General features: G+C 44.8%; 1 protein-coding gene across 1 annotated transcript in view; it reads left to right on the forward strand.

Moving 5' to 3' along the window:
• Positions 1–6,756: 6,756 nt before the first annotated feature.
• Positions 6,757–22,977, forward strand: part of LOC108789455 (A disintegrin and metalloproteinase with thrombospondin motifs 20-like) — a gene marked incomplete at its 3' end in the record, with an annotated part of 66,456 nt that continues 50,235 nt past the window's right edge. The window contains exons 1-2 of the mRNA XM_018559480.1: positions 6,757–6,982; positions 22,315–22,670. Of these exons, the coding sequence (XP_018414982.1) occupies positions 6,892–6,982; positions 22,315–22,670 (447 nt within the window). The remainder of the gene's footprint in view (positions 6,983–22,314; positions 22,671–22,977) is intronic.

Genomic DNA, 22,977 nt, shown 5'->3' on the forward strand with positions numbered 1-22,977 from the left:
TAATCACACGCAGCACCTGTCTTTCCCGGGAGCTGCCCGATACGGCCGTGCACGCAGCATGGAGCTGTTGCCAGCCTTTTCTAGTGTGAATGAGGGCAAAGCGTTAACTTCTCATTTTGCTCAAGGGGCTGGATTATAGAAGATATATTCACCTGATCCTTGGACCCGTCTGGCTGCTGGTCTTCTCCCCCAGGCTTCGGTGGTCTAAGCCACGCTCATGTCATTACGTCTAATGCAGTCCATTTGCCTCCATTAGATGTGAGGATACCAAGAGACATACCGCAGCAGGAGCGCAGGGGAGAGAGGTGATTGCTGACTGCCACAGGACTGAGGATCAGGTAAGTAGATCTTTTGTATTCTGGCACCTTGACCAAAACAAGCAGTTTAACCTTGCAGTATAGAAGTAGTCCGATTGCAATGGTTATTTCTTTTTAATTCCTGAACTTCTTGTTTAACAGACCACAAGGCAGCAAATAAGAGAAGTTCACTGTTAGGGATTACATACACTTTAATGCATGTACGTCAAGAAGAGTACCTGGAGGTACTGAACACCAGTAGCCATGGCTTCGTTTAGCGGGGGTCGTGACGGCGCCCCCCCCTCAGTCCTGCGCCCGGGGCAAGTGCCCGCCGCCCCCACGGTTGTTACGCCACTGCTGAACACTCCACTACTACTAGAAATATAATGGACAAAATGTTGTGGATTATGCCCAATGGGGTAAGACACATGTGAGTAGCATGCTTGAAATACGCGATATGTAAATAAACTGATGGAAATAGCTAATGCAGCCAGTTCTTTCTTAAGGGTATGTAATATTACATCTCTTTTCCTACACTTTTGTGCTCAGGGATTTAGTATAACAATTAAAATGTTATATAACTGCTTGCTGTTTGAATCTTATACACTACACACTTTATATCTGTTAGGAATGATGGCAGCAACAATTCTTAGTTGAAGTTACGTCCTTCACAATTCATGAAGACCCTTATGCAGTCACAAAATAGAGCAGAGGCAATGCCAGAATAATAAGACTGAGGGCACCCTTGGGAACCCCAGAGAAAGTTTCTGGAGGCTAAATGAAATAATGGTTATGGTCAAAATGTGGGTTGGGCTAAAGAGCGCATGGCTATATAGTACTGAATCTACATGGTATATGGCAGTTGTATCCACAAAATATGCCATAAATTCTGTCTAACAACTAACTCCCCCACGTGCATACTTGAAAATTCAGTAGCTCTATAAGCACAGTTGAAGTAATAAGCAAAACTTTTTTTTGTAAAAGTTGTAGTTGGCCCTATAACTCTCACCATTCTCACCATTACTGTCGTCACTGAGGCCATCCATCACATTTAAGGAGCAATAAGAAGGCAGGAGTCTATATGGTCAACCTTAAATTTTTTCAGAAAAAGATTAGATTCACATATCATTTCAGCTGCCTAAATATTTAGATTTTCTAATTGTTTGGGCATGCAGATAGCCTCTGCTTATACACTTTCAGCATATGGCAAGCTTAAATAGCCCAAGTTTCAAATAAATTTACACTACAGTGAAACTATAATGGTAGGTCTATACTCACTGGCTTACAGTTAGCATTTTGACCTTATAATACTCCAACCCTGTGTTTTTTCACATTTCCTAGTTCCAGTGTAATATGGTACTCCACTTTTTTTTTTTTTTTTTATAGTTGTATGCATTCCATGGATTTAGTGAACAAATAGTGATGTCACCACTCCCTATCTCTGTGTGCATATGCATAGGCTGTAACTTGGTAATATGGTTCTGGTGATTCATACACCTCTGCCATACTATGAAACTAGGTCATGGTTGGCTGGCTGGGGTAAGTTAACATTACAATTACAGCATGCAGCTCTGTAGCTTCCTAAATAACTGTACTGCCCCAGCCTATTAACTGGACAAAGAGTCACCACACTTAAAAATGTTTAAAGTGATATTAAAGTCAAAAGCTTTTAAGCTATTTAAAATACTGACTAAACCACTTACAATGGATTCTGCGCCTTGAAATTTAAAAGTTGTAGTTTCTTGCAGAATCAGCTGGTCCCCTGTGCACTAGTCCTGATATCCTGTTTTAGGGTAGATCCTATGAAGCCACCCTTGTGCGTGCTAGTAAGATCGGCCACAATCACGCAGGCACAGCAAGGCAAGCCACATCTCTGCTCCCCTCTCCCCCTCCTCCTTTTACCTTCTTCCCTTCCCCAAGCCAGTAGATGGACAGCTACTGGAGACTGCTCTGTATTTTCCATCTCACACTCTATCTCTTCTATACAGGAACTCAGGAACTGCAAGAGGCTAATACCAGGTCATAAGTTGTTACACTGCTTGCATTTAAAAAAACAAAACATTATTTATGTATTAATACAGAGTTCCAGTAATCTGTGTCTTTAATAGCTGCCTAGTGTTCAAATTTTGGCACCTTTTTTACAACCTGATAAGCTTGAAAGCAAAACTGTGCTTTGATCGTATAGGGCAAAGCAACAAGTTTGCTTTAACTCCCCCTCCCCAGCAGGACATACTTACCATTACATTGCTCCCCTCCTCCGCCAAGTAGTGGGCTATCACTAGCAGTGGAATTTCTAGTATTGGGATCTCTCTAGCAGTGGGTTATTTATCGTAGTGGAATCTTTATTAGTGGGACTTCTCTAGTAGTGGGTTCTCTCTAGCAGTAGAATGTCGAGTAGTGGTATCTTTCCACTAGTGGGGTCTCTCTAGTAGTGGGATCTCTCTAGTTCTGGGTGCTCTCTAGCAATGGGACCTCTCTAGCAGTGGGATATCTCAATGAATGGGCTCTCTCAATTAGTGGATTCTCTCTAGTAGAGGGTGGGTGTCTCTAACAGTGTGATCTGTCTAACTGTGCAATCTTTCTATCTGTGGCATCTCTCTAGTAGTGGTATCTTTCCACTAGTGGGGTCTCTCTAGTAGTGGGATCTCTCTAGTTCTGGGTGCTCTCTAGCAATGGGACCTCTCTAGCTGTGGGCTCTCTCTATCTGTAGGCTCTTCCTAGCAGTCGGATTTCTATAGCACTGGGATCTTTCTACCTGTGGGGGGCTCTCTAGCAGTGGGGTCTCTATAGTGATATCCATAGTCTCAGTGATATCCCTAGTAGTCGGATCTCCCAAGCAGGATTTCTCTGTGACTGGGTTCTCTTAATTAATGTGATCTCTCTAGTACTGTGACCTCTCCAGCTGTACGATCTCTGTGGCAGTGGGGTCGCTCTTGCAATGAGATCTCTAGTAGCAGGATCTCTCTACTAATTATGTCTTTATGAGCAGACTCTCTCAATTGATGGGGTCTCTCAAGTAGTGGGATTTTTCTAGCAGTTCGATCTCTCTAGCAGGGAGATCTCTACTAGTAGGATCTCTCTAGTTGCAGGCCCTCTTTAGCAGTGGGGTCTCTCCAGCAGTAAAATCTCTGAGTGGACTCTCCTTATGAGTGGTCTCAACAGGTCACCGGCACACACACAGATTAATTCAATATCTCTTGGATATGTTTATTAAAGAATGTCACGACATGTCATTAGAAGCTGAAGCTAGCGTTTCGGGACCTAGCAGGGACCCTTCATTAGAGCGACATAGTGACCGTAGTCCCTGTGAGGTCCCGAAACGCTAGCTTCAGCTTCTAATGACATGTTGTGACATTCTTTAATAAACATATCCAAGAGATATTGAATTCATCTGTGTGTGTGGCGGTGACCTGTTGAGACTATTCTGAGCTTTGCACGGCGCCATCCGTGTGATCAGCAGAGCACCACCACCATTGGAAGGTTACAGTTATTGGAGTCTTTGTAGTAGAATTTGTTCTCTCTAGCAGTGGGACCTCTCTATGAGTGGGTTCTCTCAGTAAGTGGGGTCCCTGTAGTAGAGGTTGTGTCTCTATAGCAGTGGGCTCTCTCGGTTAGTGGGGTCCCTATATTAGAGGTTGTGTCTCTCTAGCAGTGGGATCTCTCGGTAAGTGGGGTCTCTGTAGTAGAGATTGTGTCTCTCTAGCAGCGGGATCTCTCGGTTAGTGGGGTCCCTGTAGTAGAGGTTTTGTCTCTCTTGTAGTGGGATCTCTCGGTTAGTGGGGGTCTCTGTAGTAGAGGTTGTGTCTCTCTAGCAGTGGGCTCTCTCGGTTAGTGTGGTCTCTGTAGTAGAGGTTGTGTCTCTCTAGCAGTGGGCTCTCTCGGTTAGTGGGGTCTCTGTATTAGAGGTTGTGTCTCTCTAGCAGTGGGCTCTCTCGGTTATTGAGGTCTCTGTGTTAGAGGTTGTGTCACTAGCAGTGCGATCTCTCGGTTAGTGGTGTCCCTGTATTAGAGGTTGTGTCCCTAGCAGTGGGATCTCTTGGTTAGTGGGGTCCCTGTAGTAGAGGTTGTGTCTCTCTAGCAGTGGGCTCTCTCAGTTAGTGGAGTGCCTGTAGAAGAGGTTGTCTCTCTAGCAGCGGGATCTCTCGGTTAGTGGGGTCCCTGTAGTAGAGGTTGTGTCTCTCTAGCAGTGAGCTCTCTCGGTTAGTGGGGGTCCCTGTATTAGAGGTTGTGTCCTTAGCACTGGGCTCTCTCGGATAGTGGGGTCCCTGTATTAGAGGTTGTGTCCCTAGCAGTGGACTCTCTCGGTTAGTGGGGTCTCTGTAGTAGAGGTTGTGTCTCTCTAGCAGTGGGATCTCTCGGTTAGTGGGGTCCCTGTAGTAGAGGTTGTGTCTCTCTAGCAGTGGGCTCTCTCGGTTAGTGGGGTCCCTTTATTAGAGGTTGTGTCTCTCTAGCAGTAAGCTCTCTCGGTTAGTGGGGTCCCTGTATTAGAGGTTGTGTCTCTAGCAGTGGGCTCTCTCGGTTAGTGGGGTCCCTGTATTAGAGGTTGTGTCCCTAGCAGTGGGATCTCTCGGTTAGTGGGGTCCCTATATTAGAGGTTGTGTCTCTCTAGCAGTGGTATCTCTCGGTTAGTGGGGTCCCTGTAGTAGAGGTTGTATCTCTCTAGCAGTGGTATCTCTTGGTTAGTGGGGTCTGGTATTAGAGGTTGTGTCCCTAGCAGTGGGATCTCTCGGTTAGTGGGGTCCCTGCATTAAAGGTTGTCTCTCTAGCAGTGGTATCTCTCGGTTAGTGGGGTGCCTGTATTAGAGGTTGTGTCCCTAGCAGTGGGCTCTCTTGGTTGGTGGGGTCCCTGTATTAGAGGTTGTCTCTCTAGCAGTAAGCTCTCTCGGTTAGTGGGGTCCCTGTATTAGAGGTTGTGTCTCTAGCAGTGGGCTCTCTCGGTTAGTGGGGTCCCTGTATTAGAGGTTGTGTCCCTAGCAGTGGTATCTCTCGGTTAGTGGGGTGCCTGTAGTAGAGGTTGTGTCTCTCTAGCAGTGGTATCTCTTGGTTAGTGGGGTCCCTGTATTAGAGGTTGTGTCCCTAGCAGTGGGATCTCTCGGTTAGTGGGGTCCCTGCATTAAAGGTTGTCTCTCTAGCAGTGGTATCTCTCGGTTAGTGGGGTCCCTGCATTAAAGGTTGTCTCTCTAGCAGTGCTCTCTCTCGGTTAGTGGAGTGACGAGTCCCTGTATTAGAGGTGGGTCCCTAGCAGTGGGCTCTCTCGGTTAGTGGAGTGACGAGTCCCTGTATTAGAGGTGGGTCCCTAGCAGTGGGCTCTCTCGGTTAGTGGAGTGACGAGTCCCTGTATTAGAGGTGGGTCCCTAGCAGTGGGCTCTCTCGGTTAGTGGAGTGACGAGTCCCTGTATTAGAGGTGGGTCCCTAGCAGTGGGCTCTCTCGGTTAGTGGAGTGACGAGTCCCTGTATTAGAGGTTGTGTCCCTAGCAGTGGGCTCTCTCGGTTGGTGGGGCCCCTGTATTAGAGGTTGTGTCTCGCTAGCAGGAGTATCTATCGGTTAGTGGAGTCCCTGTATTAGAGGTTGTGTCTCTCTAGCAGTGGTGTCTCTCGGTTAGTGGAGTGACGAGTCCCTGTATTAGAGGTTGTCTCTCTAGCAGTGGGATCTCTCGGTTAGTGGGGTCCCTCTATTAGATGTTGTGCCCCTAGCAGTGGGCTCTCTCGGTTGGTGGGGTCCCTGCATTAGAGGTTGTCTCTCTAGCAGTGGGATCTCTCGGTTAGTGGGGTCCCTCTATTAGATGTTGTGCCCCTAGCAGTGGGCTCTCTCGGTTGGTGGGGTCCCTGCATTAGAGGCTGTCTCTCTAGCAGTGGGATCTCTCGGTTAGTGGGGTCCCTGTATTAGAGGTTGTGTCTCCCTAGCAGTGAGCTCTCTCGGTTAGTGGAGTCCCTGTATTAGAGGTTGTGTCCCTAGCAGTGGGCTCTCTCGGTTGGTGGGGTCCCTGTATTAGAGGTTATGTCTCGCTAGCAGTAGTATCTCTCGGTTGGTGGGGTCCCTGTATTAGAGGTTGTCTCTCTAGCAGTGGGATCTCTCGGTTAGTGGGGTCCCTGTATTAGAGGTTGTGTCCCCAGCAATGGGCTCTCTCCACCAGCCGTCTTCTACAGAGCTCCAGCTGCACTTGGAGGAGTTGGGAGCTGTGCATGCACAGTAGATAGGCTCTCTTCCAGCAAGAAGGGGGTCTGCTGTGCATTTGTCAGGGGCTCGCCCAGAAGGCGGGCTCTCCTTTGATGTCGGGTCCTGGGCTGGTCAGAGAGAGGAGCAGAGTTGCTGGCACCGAAGTTCGGCTCTCTCCTTAGGGTGAGGGCGCTCGGGGCTGACACACATGTACTGGGAGCGCTGTGCCCTGACATAGTACGGCTCCGAGCAGGACATTGGCACAGCGGAGGAGCGATGCACAGAGTGTGGCACGAGAGGAGAGGCAGGCACTCCGCACACACGGCCGGCTGCTGAAGCGGGAGCAGCTGTGAGGGCTCCCCGGGGATTGGAGGGGCGCAGGTTGGGGGGGAGAGCGAAGCAGGGAGCCCTGGTTTTCTCTTCTGTCCGGGGGAGAACATGCTGGTTGCAAACTGGTTGGCGGGGCTGATCTGTCATCTTTGCTTTCTGCACACTCGGTCCTTGGAATACCGGCTTCATCCCAAGCAAGGTAATGCATCAAGTCACTGACAGCATGGGACTAACAGCCTGTAACTGCTGCCGGCCTGCATGGCAAGGGTTAAATCCCATGTTCTGATCTGGGCCACGTTCTTGAAATGAATGGACGTCAGTGCCAACAACTTACACTGGGAGGACGGACGAGCTCCAGCAAATGTTTCTGTGTGTATATGTAAGCTTACAGCCAGTGCAATGTATAGGAGGCACAATCAGGGGGCATAACACGTGCAACATCCAATGCTACAACATCTGCTGGAATTGGTGCCCACAGATGGAATTGGCCATTACTTCATGGTGCCCACCATGACCTACACACAGCTGTAACTGACCAATACTGCATGGTGCCCAGCATTCTCTGCACACAGCTGGGATTGGCCATTTGTGGATGGGTACCATCCCGCAGCTTGGATTAGTCATCAGTGGATGGTGCCCGCCATAACTTGCCTGCAGCTGTAATTGGTCATTAGTGGATGGTGCCCACTATAACTTGTCCATAGCTGTAATTGGTCATTAGTAGATGGTGCCCATCATAACCTGCGCACATCTGTAATTGGCCTTTAGTAGGTGGTGCCCTCCTTAACATGCACACAGCTGTAATTGGCCATTTGTGGATTGTGCCTACTGTAACCTGCACAGCTGTAATGGGCATTAGTGTATGGTGCTCGCCATAACCTGCCCACAGTTGTAAGTGGCCATTAGTGGATGGTGCCCACTGTAACCTGCGCACAGCTAGAATTGGCCATTTGTGAATAATGCCCACCATAACCTATACACAGCTGGAATTGTCCATTTGTGTATGGTGCCCACCATATTCTGCACACAGCTGGAATTGGCCATTTGTGGATGGTGCTCATCATAACCTGCATGTAGCTGAAATTAGCCATTAGTGGATGTTGCCCACCATAACCAGAACACAGTTGTAATTGGCCATAGGGCTGTAACTTATAAATAGGTAACACCTCCCAGAGAGGTGAGAGACACTCCAGTGGCTCCTGATTGACCAATGACTAACCCAAAAGAAGTGCACATCATTCAGAGCAAGAGATGGAATAAAGTGCAATTCATTCATCTATCAAATCTACAATTCACATGACAGGTCACATGGTTTCAAGAAGTGGCAGAGATGAGATCCTTCCTTACCATTTACTACGATGTGTAACACTAATTCTCACTGCTTACTTGTGCATGTTTCTGCTAAGTACTGTTACTGACCATCAATAATCATTTTAACATCTACTGAACTAAAAAGACTGTAAGCTCTTTTGGGCAGAGCTCTTTCCTATCTTTTTATGTATTTATATATGTTATGCAAGTTGTACGCGACAAACTTCAATGGAAAGTCTGCATTTACACTAGTGCAGCACATGAAAGTGTGTGAAAACGTGCAATTTGTTATACGCTCACCTAATGTGTGAAAAACGTCTCATCATTTATTGTTAATGGTACCAAGTGTGCCAAGCAAGACGCGCATTTTGCACATGCAAAGACGTGACAAATGCATAGAAACTATGCAGTTAAAAAAAAGCTTGAAGCTCAAAAAGGTGCATAAGCTTCTTTGCCACATTTATCACATTTAGGGAAGCCCATTGAAATGTATAGGCTGCCAGACACATTACAAATGCACAAAAATGTGCACAAATGTGACACCTGATGTCGCGTGTTGCAAGTGTGGATGGGGGCAAAAATCGAAGGTGGAAAGTTGTTCACTGTTTGGTGACTGCATCTGATCAGATGCAGCCACTGTTCAGGTATCCAGATGGCTGCTGGTGCTGTGGCTGTCAGGCTAACCAAGAGGGATCTATCTGTGTATGACTGGCTTTATTATTATTATTATACAGGGTTTATATAGCGCCAACAGTTTGCGCATCGCTTTACAATATAAGGAAGGCATTACAATCACAATACAATTCAAGACAAGATGGTAAGGAGGGCCCTGCCCGTGAGGTCTTACAATCTAAAAGCGAGGGACAAGTGATACATGAGGAGGTAGCTGTGTGGTGATGAATTGTTTGAGAAAGTGATATTTCAGTGGCTAGGTTGAGGTCGGATAGGCTTCCCTGAAGAGATGAGTCTTAAGGGATCGCCTATAGGCAGTCAGAGTGGGAGATAGACGGACAGGTTAGGGTAGAGAGTTCCATAGGATGGGAGAGACTCTAGAGAAGTCCTGGAGGCGAGCATGGGAGGAGTTGATGAGGGAGCTGAAAAGCAGGAGGTCTTTGGAAGAGCGTAGGAGACGGTTAGGGTGATATTTTGAGACAAGGTTGGAGATATAGGCGGGGGCAGAGTTGTGGATGGCTCTGTAAGTGATTGTTAATATTTTGAATTTTATCCTTTGGGCTATTGGAAGCCAGTGTAGAGATTGGCAGAGAGGGGTTGCAGACACTGAGCGGTTGGTCAGGTGAATGAGTCTAGCAGCTGCATTCATGATAGACTAAAGGGGAGGAGCTTGTGTAGAGGTAGGCCAATGAGGAGGGAGTTGCAATACTCAAGACGAGAGATAACAAGTGAGTGGGTGAGTAATTTTGCGGTTTCATTGGTGAGGAAGGGACGTATTTTAGAGATGTTATGAAGGTGAAGGCGGCAAGATTTGGATAGTGATTGGATGTGGGGAAGAAAGGTGAGGTCTGATTGTTTTGTTATACCCCTGTGTAAATGTTAAAGCTTCTGACAGGTCTTTATTGCTGTCTGTGGCACCAAGAGGGGAGATGTCTCCTTACATTTTATCCCCTGTGACACCAGAATGTAAAGTGAAACTATACTCAATTCCCATCACTCTCTTACCAGCCCCAACATCCTCGCGTGGTCTTCTTCTGGGTTCGGGATCTTTAGCTATTTTGATTGGCTGGGGCAGAATGACATGACTCGCATGCGCATGTGCGAGGTATGCTGAGAATGTACACTGCTTCAAAAGAAGATTGGGAACAGGTAGGTATATTTGTTTTATTGCACAAGAGACATAGCATATCTCTTCTGCAATAAGGAGCCCACCTGCTTGTAATTTTTTTTTTTTTACCTCTTAGCAGTATTGATCTGCAGTAAAGTGAGGAAAATAGGGGGTCACTGGGACAAGGAGGCACAGACAGTAATAAAACCCCCATCAGACCTTCTAATGAACTTCCTGTCCACAGGACAGAAAGTGGGGGGGGGCAAGTGGGTACTTACAGAGGTTCTATCTCTTCTACTTATTAAACAACTAAAGAAATTGAGGGTGGAGTTGGGCTTTAAAGCTAAAGTAAAGGCACGTGTAACAAAAAAAGGCCCCCTGGAGATTTCAACCATAACGTGCTAGCATACACGGCATATTAGCACATTATGGCAGACTTACCTGCCAAAGTGACCCCCTCCGGAGCTGTGCTCCTTCCTCGCTGGCACTGCCATCATCTCCCTGGTCTTCTTCTGAATTTGGCTTCCTCAGCCTCTTGATTGGCTGGCAGGCATGGTGTATCTTCTGTGCATGCGCATGGGGGATACTTGATCTTGGCATGCCAAGTCTTTGTGCTGAGCTGCACATGCGTGGCTCAACATACAGAAAAAAAAATGCTGGCAGGTAATAAAATAAGCGTGTATGGTAGAAAAGACTTACGCAGTCTCTTTTGCCATAGAAAGTCTACTAACAAGCAATTTTTTTCACGGAAAAGCTTTACTTTTGCTTTAAAACAAACCTGTATTTTGCTTATTCAGGGCAATGGAACACATTCACTGGGTATCTTCCATATGCTGCTCCATTCACTCACAAGAAAAAAAACACAGGAGGACAGATGGAGGATCCTAAGCCCTGTGTAAGCTCTGACCCAATGTATGATGGGGGCTTACACGGCACATTTGGGGGGCTCCGCCTGTCTAACAGGACAGAAGGGGATTGAAAGCCAATTCAGGCTCCCTGAATTGACAAAATACAGGTTTGCTAGAATGCAGAGCTGTGGAAATTAACTTGGCTTCATAAATCAGTAATAAGTAAGGAAAGACTGTATAATTTTATTCTGTGCCAGAGACCCACTTAAGTTTTTCCAGTAAACCATAACTTGATATATAACAAGCGATTATGAACACAGTATGTAAATCCTGCCTTTATCAACAACTTGCATGACAGTATATATAAAATAGATACGCTACAATTTGCTTCTGAGTTACAAGCACTCTATAATGCAGAAGCAGGTGTTGTGACATGAGGAGTGTAAGATGAGTACCTGCTGATAGGGTGTAGCAAGTGGCATCACTGGAGTACAGTTACATGTGGCTGCCATACAAATGGTTGGGGAATCAGTTCTAAAATATAAATAATAGGTAAAGGCAATCTGTCAAGATAGAAATATAGGAACTGCTGTTGCTGACTTGCTTCTGAGGCTGCATAGTCGTAGAATTGTTCTGCTTATCTTTGCTTCATTACTTTGTAAGTCACTGATTCAGAGCAAGCTGATGCATAACCGATGTCCTAACATCTAATACACACATGCTTGCTGCAGGTCAGTGACCCAACATGGGATGAGTGAAGAATATGGAGGACAGCCATGGAGCATGCACCTTCAAAATGTTTATTTATGCTGAGAGTTTCTTTTAAACACTACACTTTAGCATTTTAAAGTCATCTAAAGCTTTTGTTTTCAACTGGTGGGTTGTGACGCAAAAGTGGGTCGCGACCCTGCGTTCAGCTGGTCACCACATGCCTTCCACTTTTCTAGGTGAGAGGCTCCTCCCCCTCCCCCTAGCACAGCACTGTCAGTTCTCACACCAAGCCTAGTGCCGAGTGTCAGCTTGAGGTGGGGTGGGATGGGGGGATGGCCGCAGGGGAGCTCCATTCATACGTGCATTGCTTACAGCTCCCTCACGTGTCCAAAAGAGGTGCCTGGACCAGAGTGATGTCACATGCTGGCTCCTGGCATGTCTACAGTGCACGCAAGAGAGCTGTAGCTGCAATGCTCATATGGATGGAGCTCCATCACAGCACAGCAGCTCACAATGGACCCCAGGCTGAGGATCTACTCCAGTTCTCATAAGATAGGGAGACTGGGTGGATCTTAAAAAAAGTGAAAAAAAATAAAACATTTTGGGAGAGTGTGTATGTCAGAATTTCTGTGAGTGTGTGATTGTGTCTGGTTGTGTGTGTTTGAGGGCCCATTCACACTAGTACAGTGTGTTAATCGCACAGTCCCATGTGATTAACGCAGTGTACCACGTAAAATCACACCTACCGCGAATTCTGGTGTGGGAGGTGTGTTGCATTGCCATTCATGTCAATGGCACCTCAAACGCACCTTCCACCCACAGTTCAATTGCCCGCACCGGAAGTGCGGTACCGCAGTGCTATGTGTTCCAGTGCGGTGTGACTTGGGTTATAACTTAATGACCAAGGACAAATGTGGGTCCTGAGGTTACTGAGGTTGAGAACCACTGATCTAAAGGATACAACTGACCTATTTCAATTAAACCAAACATGTACTTTTCCTAATTTGGGCAAAGCAATACGTTTGCTTTATTGCCCCCCTCCTTAGCTGCACTTACTCAGTTTCCTTCAGCAAAATGGAACAGGGGGAACAACGAAAAAATGAATGTGTGCTTTTGGAGCGAGGGACATTAAAATGTAACTCCTGCAATTTTTTTTAGTTTTGGAGAGTGTAGAAAAATGTAAGGAACTCTGTAAGGTTTTATTGCTGTTTGAAGTTTTGTTCCTGTTCTGTTGACAATTTTGTCACTCAAGAAAGTATCTGCAACAGGGACATATAAAGAGGAATAAAAAGCTGACTTATGGTAATGCTTTTACTGCTGTGAATGACCCTCCTGGAGATTCCGCCTCTTCCTGTCCTGTTGACCTAACTTTTTCTCCAGAACACATGCATTTGAGCTCAAATAAATACTACAAACCAAGTATTTTGCATTTTGGGTTCATTAATTATAATTAGTTACAATTTAGGAGCAGATAATGCCCATGGAGATTTCAGAAAGGTGCTTTTAGTGTTGCCTTTGATAACCTTGCACGCGTTATGCGTTACATCAGCATTTCTCAACCTTTTTTCAATCATGGCAGCAGGGGTGTGGAATTCGTACCGCCCGACGCCCGGGACATGTAGTTCCGGGCGCCGGGCAAGTATTTTGTTTCACTGTTTTAGCCCTGCTACGGACAAGTAGCAGGGCTGGCTTGACTTTTTTAAAACGAGTGCCGACGTGGAGTGCTGAGAGCGGCGCTGCGAGCGGGGGACGTGGAGTGCCGAGAGCGGCGCTGCGAGCGGGGGGCGTGGAGCGGCGCTGCGAGCACACGATCGCACATCCCGGGAATCTCCAAGTCTGCACCAACCCTAAAGGGTAAATTCACTTTCCCAAGTTATGTGGGAAAATGGAATTTCCCGCACAAATCTCCCTCCCGCTATACTTACCTTTTGGCGAACGGTCCTTCCCGTCCACCAGTACGGGTGTACTATCTGTACCTGTTCCATGTATTCTGAATTTCGCTCGCAAATTGCAAGCACTCGTTGGTCAACGCGGCCACCTGACAGCATTGACCAATGAGAAGCGCTTCTTAGCACTGCTAAATACGGTTTTGGTTAAAATAATTTTTTTGTATCAGGACAAGTAGTTTGTCAAGAGGGACAAGTAGATTCGGCCCCCGCTTTAGTCCTTGGACAAGTAGTTTTTTCCAAAATTTCCACACCCCTGTGGCACCCTTTAAAAGTATGAAAAATCTCAAGGCACCCAAGTCTAAAATATAAAAAAACAACATGTGGCCCCTACAAAATCCATACCAGACCTTTGTCCCAGATAGGGGTCTAGTATAGATAATAAGGGGAGACCAAAAACACAAAAAAAGGGTTCCCCTTAACATTAAGATCCCCCTAAACATCGGAGTTCCCTTTTTTTTCGCATCAGAGTTCCCCTCTCAAACTAAGAGCCCCCCTTCACATCGGAGCCTCCCTTCACATCAGATCCCCCTTTTCTCATCAGAAGCCCCCCTTCACATCAAGAGCCCCTTCACATCAGGAGCCTTTTACCTCTTGGAGCCCCCCTTCACGTTGGAGCCCCTTCCTTTTACATCAGATGCTGCCCCTTCACATCAGGAGCCCTCTTCTTTTACATCTAGGAGCCCTTTTCTTTCACATATTGGAGCCCCCTTCACATCAAGAGCCCTGTTCACATCAGTAGCCCCCCTTCCCATCCTTCACACCAGGAGCCCCCTTCACATCAGAAGTTAGCCTGCATCATGGAAAGACATGAAGCTGATCAAAAATTTGGTGCTGGTGCCAGAAAGCACCCTAGGCTGGCACGGCACCCTGATTAAGAAGGGCTGCACTGTGTAACACATGCACGCTGGTGGGCAGTGTCATTCATTATTACAATGTATCATATTATTTACTTTAAAAAAAAGGTTATTCAAATGTTAGAAAATGACATTTCCACTCAACTGCACTGCAGCGTGTTGTGACATGGTGAAGTGACATGTGATGCCCTGCACCGTGATGCATAGAAATGCAAGAAGGGCATTTTTATGCCGTGCACTGCAACACACCTCAACACAGCACTATATTGGGAACAGGACACAGGAAACATTGTAGAGCCTATGCAGATCAACACAGCTCAATGGTCATGGTGTGAACGAGCCATAAAAGTTATTCATATCCATTTACTGGGGTGTGCCACACTGAAATACAGTATGAATGCTTTTGCAATTGCCAGCTTGTCTCTAAACAGCTTCATGTTGAGTTAGTTGTAATACATGCAGTATGTTTTTGAAAGCGTAGTAGTCGATTTACCATGTGTTCACATCAAACATCTAGACACCCATTTAATTAAATCAAAAGCATGGACATTCAACTGCTCAGTTGGTTATTTGATGCAAAGTTCAACTTCACCTCACTTTAGTAATTCATCTTTTTAGGACAGTACAAGAAAGAACTAGAGGAGATGGCTAATTAAAAAGGTATACAACTAAACATACTTGCCAGACATCACTTTAAAGGTACCCAAGAGCTGACCAGATCAAGTGATGATCTCATATCCATGGGTCCTACACATGACCAGTGACCAAGTACTTTTAAGTTGGGATAGAAGAAAAGCCACTTACAATATTTTTCAAAGTGATAAGCATCAACAGCATCCTTCCCCTTGTCACAGAAAACGTAAATGTTCTATGAACCAAAGGTTCATATTTGTGATGGTGCTGTGGGAATGTACACAATCCAACCAGCAGTGGAATCTATGGGTACTTAAGTGAGATGCCAGAAAGACAGATTTTGCATTACTTTCATTGTTTTTTTCTTTCTGGTAAAGCACTCTTTATTTATTTCACGCATATCCCTCTTCAACACCTACGGGCCCAGTTATAAAAAAATGTTCATAGCTTTTCTAGCGAAACTGCAGGTACATTTCTTTATGATCTAAGTGCTGTTTTTTTTCGCATTTTCCTGTATGCCGGGGTCAACGGGATAACGCACCCCTAGGGGATGTGTTTATGAAGCCCCGGACTCACAGAAAGTGGGCTGAATCAAGCTGGGTGTCAGTAAACTCGAAAGAGGACTGGCATTGCAGGACAGACAGCGTCATCAAAGTAAAGCTCCAGAGAGAAAGTATTATAAAAATAGCAATTACTAAGATCGAGTAAAATTTAGTATAACTAAGGTGCACTTTGGTGAGGCAGTTCACAGAACAATGCTAAACAAAAAGTATGCGAGCACACTTGCCATTTAGTCAGCACAAAAACAAAGACTAAATCAGCATTTCTTAACCTTTTTACCCCAGGGTTGAGGTGCCCCTACTATAATCAATCAAAGTGATATTAATGTCAAAGGGTGTTATTCACTAAAGAGCCAAAGGATCCAGTCGTAGCTTCGGCTGGTCCTTTGGCTGCCTCTGCCCTTCGGTTCAGTCGACTCGAAGGGCTGCTGTACGGGCTATTCACAATAGCCCGTACAGCAGCCGAGCGGCTCAACCGAGCCAAAGGCATATGCTTCGGCTCGACTGAGCCGAAGTGTGGAGAACGGTTGGCCGAAGCCGACCGATCTCCACGCAAATGACAGCTCGTGATCTCACTCCGCCCAGTCGTAATGACAGATCAGCGTCCCTAAAGGACCTGGGGGCGCTAATCTGTCATTAAACAATAACAACTGGTCGGAGCCAGCAGTGACATCACGGCCGGCCCCGCCCAGTTGGTATTCCTTGACAGGGACCTGCTAGAAGACTCTGGCAGGTGCCGGCCTATTGGAAACAGCCGGCCAATAGGAAACATCTTTGCCAGTGTTTTTTTTTATTATTTGTAATTTTGTTTTTTCTTTTCTTTAAACTATTGATTTTTTTAAAATGTTGCTATTTTCTTACATTTTTTGAATTATTTTTCAACTTTTTAAAATTCATTTCACTCTTTTTCTATTCTGCTCGGTATCTCGGAGGTATCGAGCAGAATAGCTATTCACTTACTGCCGTTCGGCCCCCTATGAGATTTGGGGCGAACGGCAGCGAGTGAGCTGGTGGAGCTTTGGCTCAGCCAATCCAGATGTTGGCTGAGTCGAAAGTCCTTTGGCTGACCGAAGGCAGCTGCTGTACGGCTGATTTTAGCTGATGTACGGCTGAAATCAGCCATACAAGCCAGAAGTGAATAGCCGAATATACTTCACTTCAGCTCGGTTATTCACTCGGCTGACTTCGGCAGCTTTGTAAATAACCCTGAAAATGTTTTAAGCTATTTCAAATGCTGATTAAATCACTTACAATGGATGCAGCTCTTTGTTGTTTAAAAGTTGTAGTTTCTTGCAGAGTCAGCTGTTCCCCTCAGTGCTGGCCCTGTTATTCTATTTTATGGTGGCTCATTTTCTCTTGCCGGGTCCTATGGAGCCACCCTTATTTGTGCTTGTAAGCTGTGTGTGTCTCCACCAACACACAGGCACAGCAGGGCAAGTCAGGGGAAGAGTATATTTTATTTTCCCAATTTTTCTCCTTTAATTAAAAATGCAAAATGTTTAAAGGGCACCTGTTATTAAAGAAATAGGTGGCCTGCCATTGCTGGCCCCTTTCTGAAAGTGCTATTTGCCTGGCTGTATCCAGCATTAGTATTTGCTTTTTCACACCCCTCGACACAAACATGCGGCAACTGAAAGTCAGGGAAGATTCAAAATCCCTTGTAGCTTTAATTGTTCCAGGTCAGTGACTTAGTATTGACTGCAAACCATCAGCATGAGAATAGACTGATCTAATCCACACCGCATGTAATCGTATCATATCTGATTACATGCAGACTGCTGCTTACAGATGCAATCGCTGTCACCCTGTCAATAAATTTGAATGGGTACAGCAGCTGCATCTAAACGGGACTTCTGGGAATCCTTCCGTAGGAATCCCAAATTACCCTGTTTGGCAGGAAAATTCAAGATTTGCAAATCATTTTAGCTAGGGCTGGTAATGATTAAAATTTTCGTGTTCGATTAATCAAAATTTTTTTAAATCGATGAATCGATTAATTTCGATTAATTATAACGCACATACAGATCCAACTACATTGGCCTATACACATACAGCACAGCAATAAAGTAATAAAATGAACTAGGATCACACTAATCCAGCACGTTATTAATCTCACGTGCCCCACTCAATATGGCCGCCGCTTGAGTGGGGCAACTCAGAATAATAACGTGCTGGATTAGTGAACTAACAGCACAATATTTTTGTTTTCATTAAATAACTTAAACTGCCAAATGTTACAATAAATTGCATTTCTTTTATATATGGATGTATATGAAATATGCAAGTGTTCTATAAAGTATTATTGCAAGCAGTGCAATACGCATATACAGCACTATGCGATCGAGATTTTCCACAATGTCTAGACAAAAGACTTGAGGGATATCAAGGGGCTAAGAGTCTGGTTCCCAATGGGGGAGGTGCATCCAGATAATCAAAGCAAAGTCATTTTCAGCTTAGGAGATGATGGGTCATTTATTACATCTTTAGATAGTAATGGTGTTAATCTCAAAACGATCACAATCTGTAAAGCCCCCATCAACTCCCTCCTCATTGTGTTCACCGAGAGCCAGATGTGCCTTTTCTGCCTGGTCATTGATGTGTTTGGTGATGATCCTCTGTGTAATCTTTTGTATGTGTATGTGTATAGGCCAATATGGCCTGGAGCAGCGTGTGACGTGTGGCCCAGGCCGTATGTGGAGCCCCGAACAGGCAAATCAATCGATAGCCGACGAATCGACGATCGAAAACGTTGCCAACGTTTTCAATCGTCGATTTTAATCGACTAAATCGATTAACTGTTGCAGCTCTAGCCAATAGGCCTTGGCTGGCGCTCGTGCATCGGCTAACTAAGGGAAGGGGGAGGAGTCCTGTGACGTCACGGACATCAACGTCACCGGACTCCTCCCCCTTTCCTTCGTTAGCCGACGCACAAGCGCCAGCCAAGACCTATTGGCCTATACACATAAGGGGAAGGGGGGAGGAGTCCGGTGACGTCGATGTCTGTGACGTCATCGGATCTCCGACGGAACTCACGTAAGACCCGGAAGCCGGTAATCGATCAAACAAATTAACGATTAATCGAGGAATTAATCGTTAATTTCCGCAGCCCTAATTTTAGCTGCTTACATCTCTAGAGCCACTGACTGCTCATACATGAAGCAACCTCTGGTAATGCATTTGTCATCATATGAAACACTTTATGTAAGCGCAATTATTCTGACAATGTCTTACTTTCTGTATCTGTGTTGTGAGTCTGATTTGAAATATATCAGCAGGTCAGCACAAAACCGGATGACGAACAATGGGCTTTACTATATTCCTAATAGAATAAACTTGTCAAATTAAAAGAGTGAATAGTTTTTCAAGTCGGGTAGATTTTAGTGAATATGACCTTTTTCTTGAAACAAAGTTTCAATTTGTTGAGAACCTGGTCTTCACCATAAAAGGTGAGATTCACTGCATTTGTCAGACTTGCTCAATGCACTTTTTAATTCACTCGAGTAATTATCATCCACATAGTTGTAATCTTTACATACAAATTGATTGAACAAAGTAGTGTATTTTTCAAAGCATTCTTACGATATCTAAACATGTGATGTTTATAGAACAAGGCATATGTCTAATTTTGAACATGTCAGGAGCCTGCATAGGAGCAGTGGATGTATTTACTTTTTCTGTTTTGCAACATTGTCTCTATCTGCCAAAGGCAATCATCAGCACCAGGATAAATAGGATTATTATTTAAAGCACTTGCGTAGCAAACTACTTGCAACACAGCACTATCGGTGTTATCGGAATATACGGAATATAGACTATTTATAATATACTAGTTCTCATTTCATCTGCGAGTAAGAGTAACAAATGTATGTACAGTTTCACTGGACAAATAGCTCTGCAATTTATTTTATAAATAGACCCACTACAGTTTGTTTCCAATGACCCCACAGCCCCAGCATAAAAGTCCATGCTCGCCAAGAGGGTGGCATGTCATGCTGATGCAGAAGTGTTCTAGTGCTGGGCAAGTTTTGGAAAAAGCAACAGTAAGATATTTAAAAATTACTGTTTTCATGTAGCCAAACTTTATAACTTTTAAAGGTATAATTGGGTTATAAATTAAGGGTTCATTTAAGGTTTCAGGTAAGGAGCAGGTTAGTTGAAATATCTTTTTATGTGTGATACTTTTTTTTCCACGTGATACTTTATTACTATGGGCGTGATCATTTACTTTTCCTTTTTTAGTTAAAATTATCTCCTTTTTGTGTTTGCCTTGGCTTTTCCTGTGCCCGAATGTATTGTTCCTAAACACATTGGAAAAGAGAGTTGGAAGTGTTTTTGTGTACATTTAAATGTGTTTTCTGTATGGATTTTCAGGGTGAAGGTACTTCCTGCTTTTGTATTTTACATGTGGTACAATTGAACTTGGTTGTACGATTTTTAAAATCACACCACATGAAAATGCATTCAGGTACAAGAGTGGCTTGGGGTGAATTTAAAAGGTTAAAGTCCAGTTTTTAGATAATTAGAATTTAATAGGGTTTGGTTTAGGGATGCACCGATACCATTTTTTCCAGACCCAAGTACGAGCAGTGGTACTTTTCCTCAAGTACTCGCCTATACCAATTATAGATACCTTTTTTTGTGTCGTGCGACAGTTTTTTAAAAACAATACAGACTAAAGATGTTAGGACAGTGGTGGAGCGCCAGGGCCCGGACCCTGGAAGTTCTGTCACTGACTTCAAACTGTAGAGGGACTACAAATCCCAGCAATACATTATATAGCAATGCAGAATACCACAAGCTATAGAGGACTGAAAATCCCAGCAATGCATTATATAGCATTGTAGAATACCATCAGCTTTAGAAGACTACAAATCCAAACAATTCATTATACAGCAATGCAGAATAATATGAAGCTACATATTCTGTGTTGTTCTGGGGTGGCGGTCTGCTGTCTGCAGGGTCCCAGGAGGACTGTGCGTGGTCTCATGAGGGCTGTGTGGGGTCTCAGGTGGGCTGTGTGGGGTCTTACCTGGGGTCCAGAGGATCTCGCAGGCAGCAGAAGCATTGTAAACAGCACTGCGTGGTTCCCCTGGGGAGGAGGCGGAGATGTGCGGCTGGCACTGTAAACAGGCACTGCGGTTCACAGGCAGGCTTGCCAAGGTCCCCAGCAAGCACGAGACCTCAGGCAGCCACTATCGTTTAAAAATGTAAAGTGCCGGTATCGGCATTTAGTATCGTCATCAAGACCAATACCGCATTGGTATCGGTGCATCCCTAATTTGAATATGCTATAAACATCTCCTTGTATCTGACTGCTGTCCAAAATAAATACTGTGTTTTGTCAATTTTTAAAATGTTTCATTTCTTCACACCCCATTAGGCCATATTTTATGTTGTGATGTTTCTTATTTTCCGGTCCTGTCTGATAAAAATCTTTCCCACAACCTGATGCTAACACCCCATGCCATGGAGGTCCTGTTCTTAGGTTGAAGAGCAGAGGTGTGAAAGTTTAGTTTTTATCTCATCAGACCAGAGAAACTTTTTGACAATGTATTTGTTCTCCCACATGCCTTAGGGCATAATCTAAATAGGTTTTGTACTGTTTTTTTTCAGCAATTACCTTCTCCTTGTTACTCTTTCCTAAAGCCCAACTCTGTGGAGAATCTGGGTTAAAGTTGTTTCTTGAATAGTTTCTCCTATTTTATTGATGCAGCTCCTTCAGAATTACCATTGACTCCTTGATTGCATCTCTGACTAATGCTTTCCTTAACCTTAAAAACTGCTATGCTTGGTTTGGTATGCGAGCAGAGCGACAGTTGTGCCATAACCTATTATTTTTTAAATTAACTTTAACAGTGTTCTGGGAGATCATAAGTCATTTAAAATATTATACTGTGTATGCACACACACTAACAATCACACAAAAATAATACAATCCCCCCATTATAAGTCTCCCCACACATAAAATAATACTCTCCCCCTGTTATAAACCTCACACACATAAAGTGATACACTCCTCCTGTTATAAGCCCCCCACACATAAAATAATACACTCCCCCGTTCCAATCCCCCCCACACCTAAAATAATACACTCCCCGTTCTAAGCCCCCCACACATAAAATATTACATTCCCCGTTCTAAGCCCCCCGTACATAAAATAATACACTCCCTGTTCTAAGCCCCCCCACACAAAATAACGCCCCACCAGCTCCCTCACCTGCTTACATTTTTACAGGGAGGAGGCACGATCCCTGGTGATCCAGTGGTGATTAGTAAGGTCTGGTGCAGACCTTACTAATCCATCCTTTTGGCCGGAGCTCAGAACTGCCGGCAGTGACAGGAGCAGCTCTGTGCATCCGACAGAGATGCAAACCGTGTAGCTGCTCCCGCAAGTTAGGTACGCGGTGCGTGACCGTGTGCCTGACTTGTCAGCTGCTGCGGGCCACTTAGTACCGGTTTGCGGGCCAGAGTTGGCCTGCAGGCTGGTACTTTGAGACCCCAATTTTCACTCGCCCTCACTTTATTTCCACTTGCCAAATGTGAGCAGGCGAGTGGAAATTATGAGCCCAGTATATATGTACTGTATACAGACAAATGTGAATGGGTTCTAAGACTCAGCAAAATGATTAGTTAGCATCATATTTTGAGTGATCACTAACAGTCTAGAACCAGTCAGTAAAGCTAACGCTAGATCCAGATATTTCCCATTTCTCAGCATTACATGTTTTTGATAGTCATTAGGTAAACGGCTGACAAACTGAATGAGTAAGAGAACCAACAAAATACTAATGACTAACATAACTGGAAAGTTTAGGAATATTTTACATTTTTAGGCAGTTTCCATGTATTATTTTTAGTGAATTGTGTGTGTTTCTGTTGTTTCAGCTAATTTTGTGAAAACCCTTTCTTCATATGAAATTGTCATACCTTCTCGAGTAAATGACCTTGGAGAAGCCTTCACACTTAACCAGCATTTCAGAAGAAGGAAAAGAAGCACAGACCTTCAATCTTCACAGAGACATGTTAACAAAACATATTATTACTTTTCTGCCTATGGACAGCACTTCCATTTTAACCTTACCATCGATGCAAACTTTATTTCCGACTCTTACAGTGTTGTCCATATTGGAAAACCACGTTATGGCCACCTTGACTCATCAGACCTCAAGCATTGTTTTTACAGTGGGCACGTCAATGGTTTGGAGGAACATTCAGCTATCCTGAGTCTTTGTGGTGGAATGGTAAGTTTACTATTGTAAAAACATTTAGGGGGTTATTCACAAAGGAGCCAAAGGATATAGCTGTGGCTTTGGCTAATCCTTCAGCTCACTTCGGCCATTGGAGCCCTCTCAGTTCAGCCGAACCGAAGGGCTGTTGTATGGGCTATTCACAGTCATACCTGGCCATTTTAGGTCTGGTAGGAATTTAAAGTGGGAACCCCACCCCCCAAAGATTGGGGGGAAAAACATGGGGACCCCTAAATTTCTCAACCAGACCCTTAATCTGAGCACAGGCCTGGCAGCAAAGGGGGGGGGGGGGGGGGGGGGG

The sequence above is a fragment of the Nanorana parkeri genome, unplaced genomic scaffold (assembly GCF_000935625.1).
Source record: "Nanorana parkeri isolate BGI_ZX_2015 unplaced genomic scaffold, ASM93562v1 scaffold399, whole genome shotgun sequence".
NCBI classification, from domain to species: Eukaryota; Metazoa; Chordata; class Amphibia; order Anura; family Dicroglossidae; genus Nanorana; species Nanorana parkeri.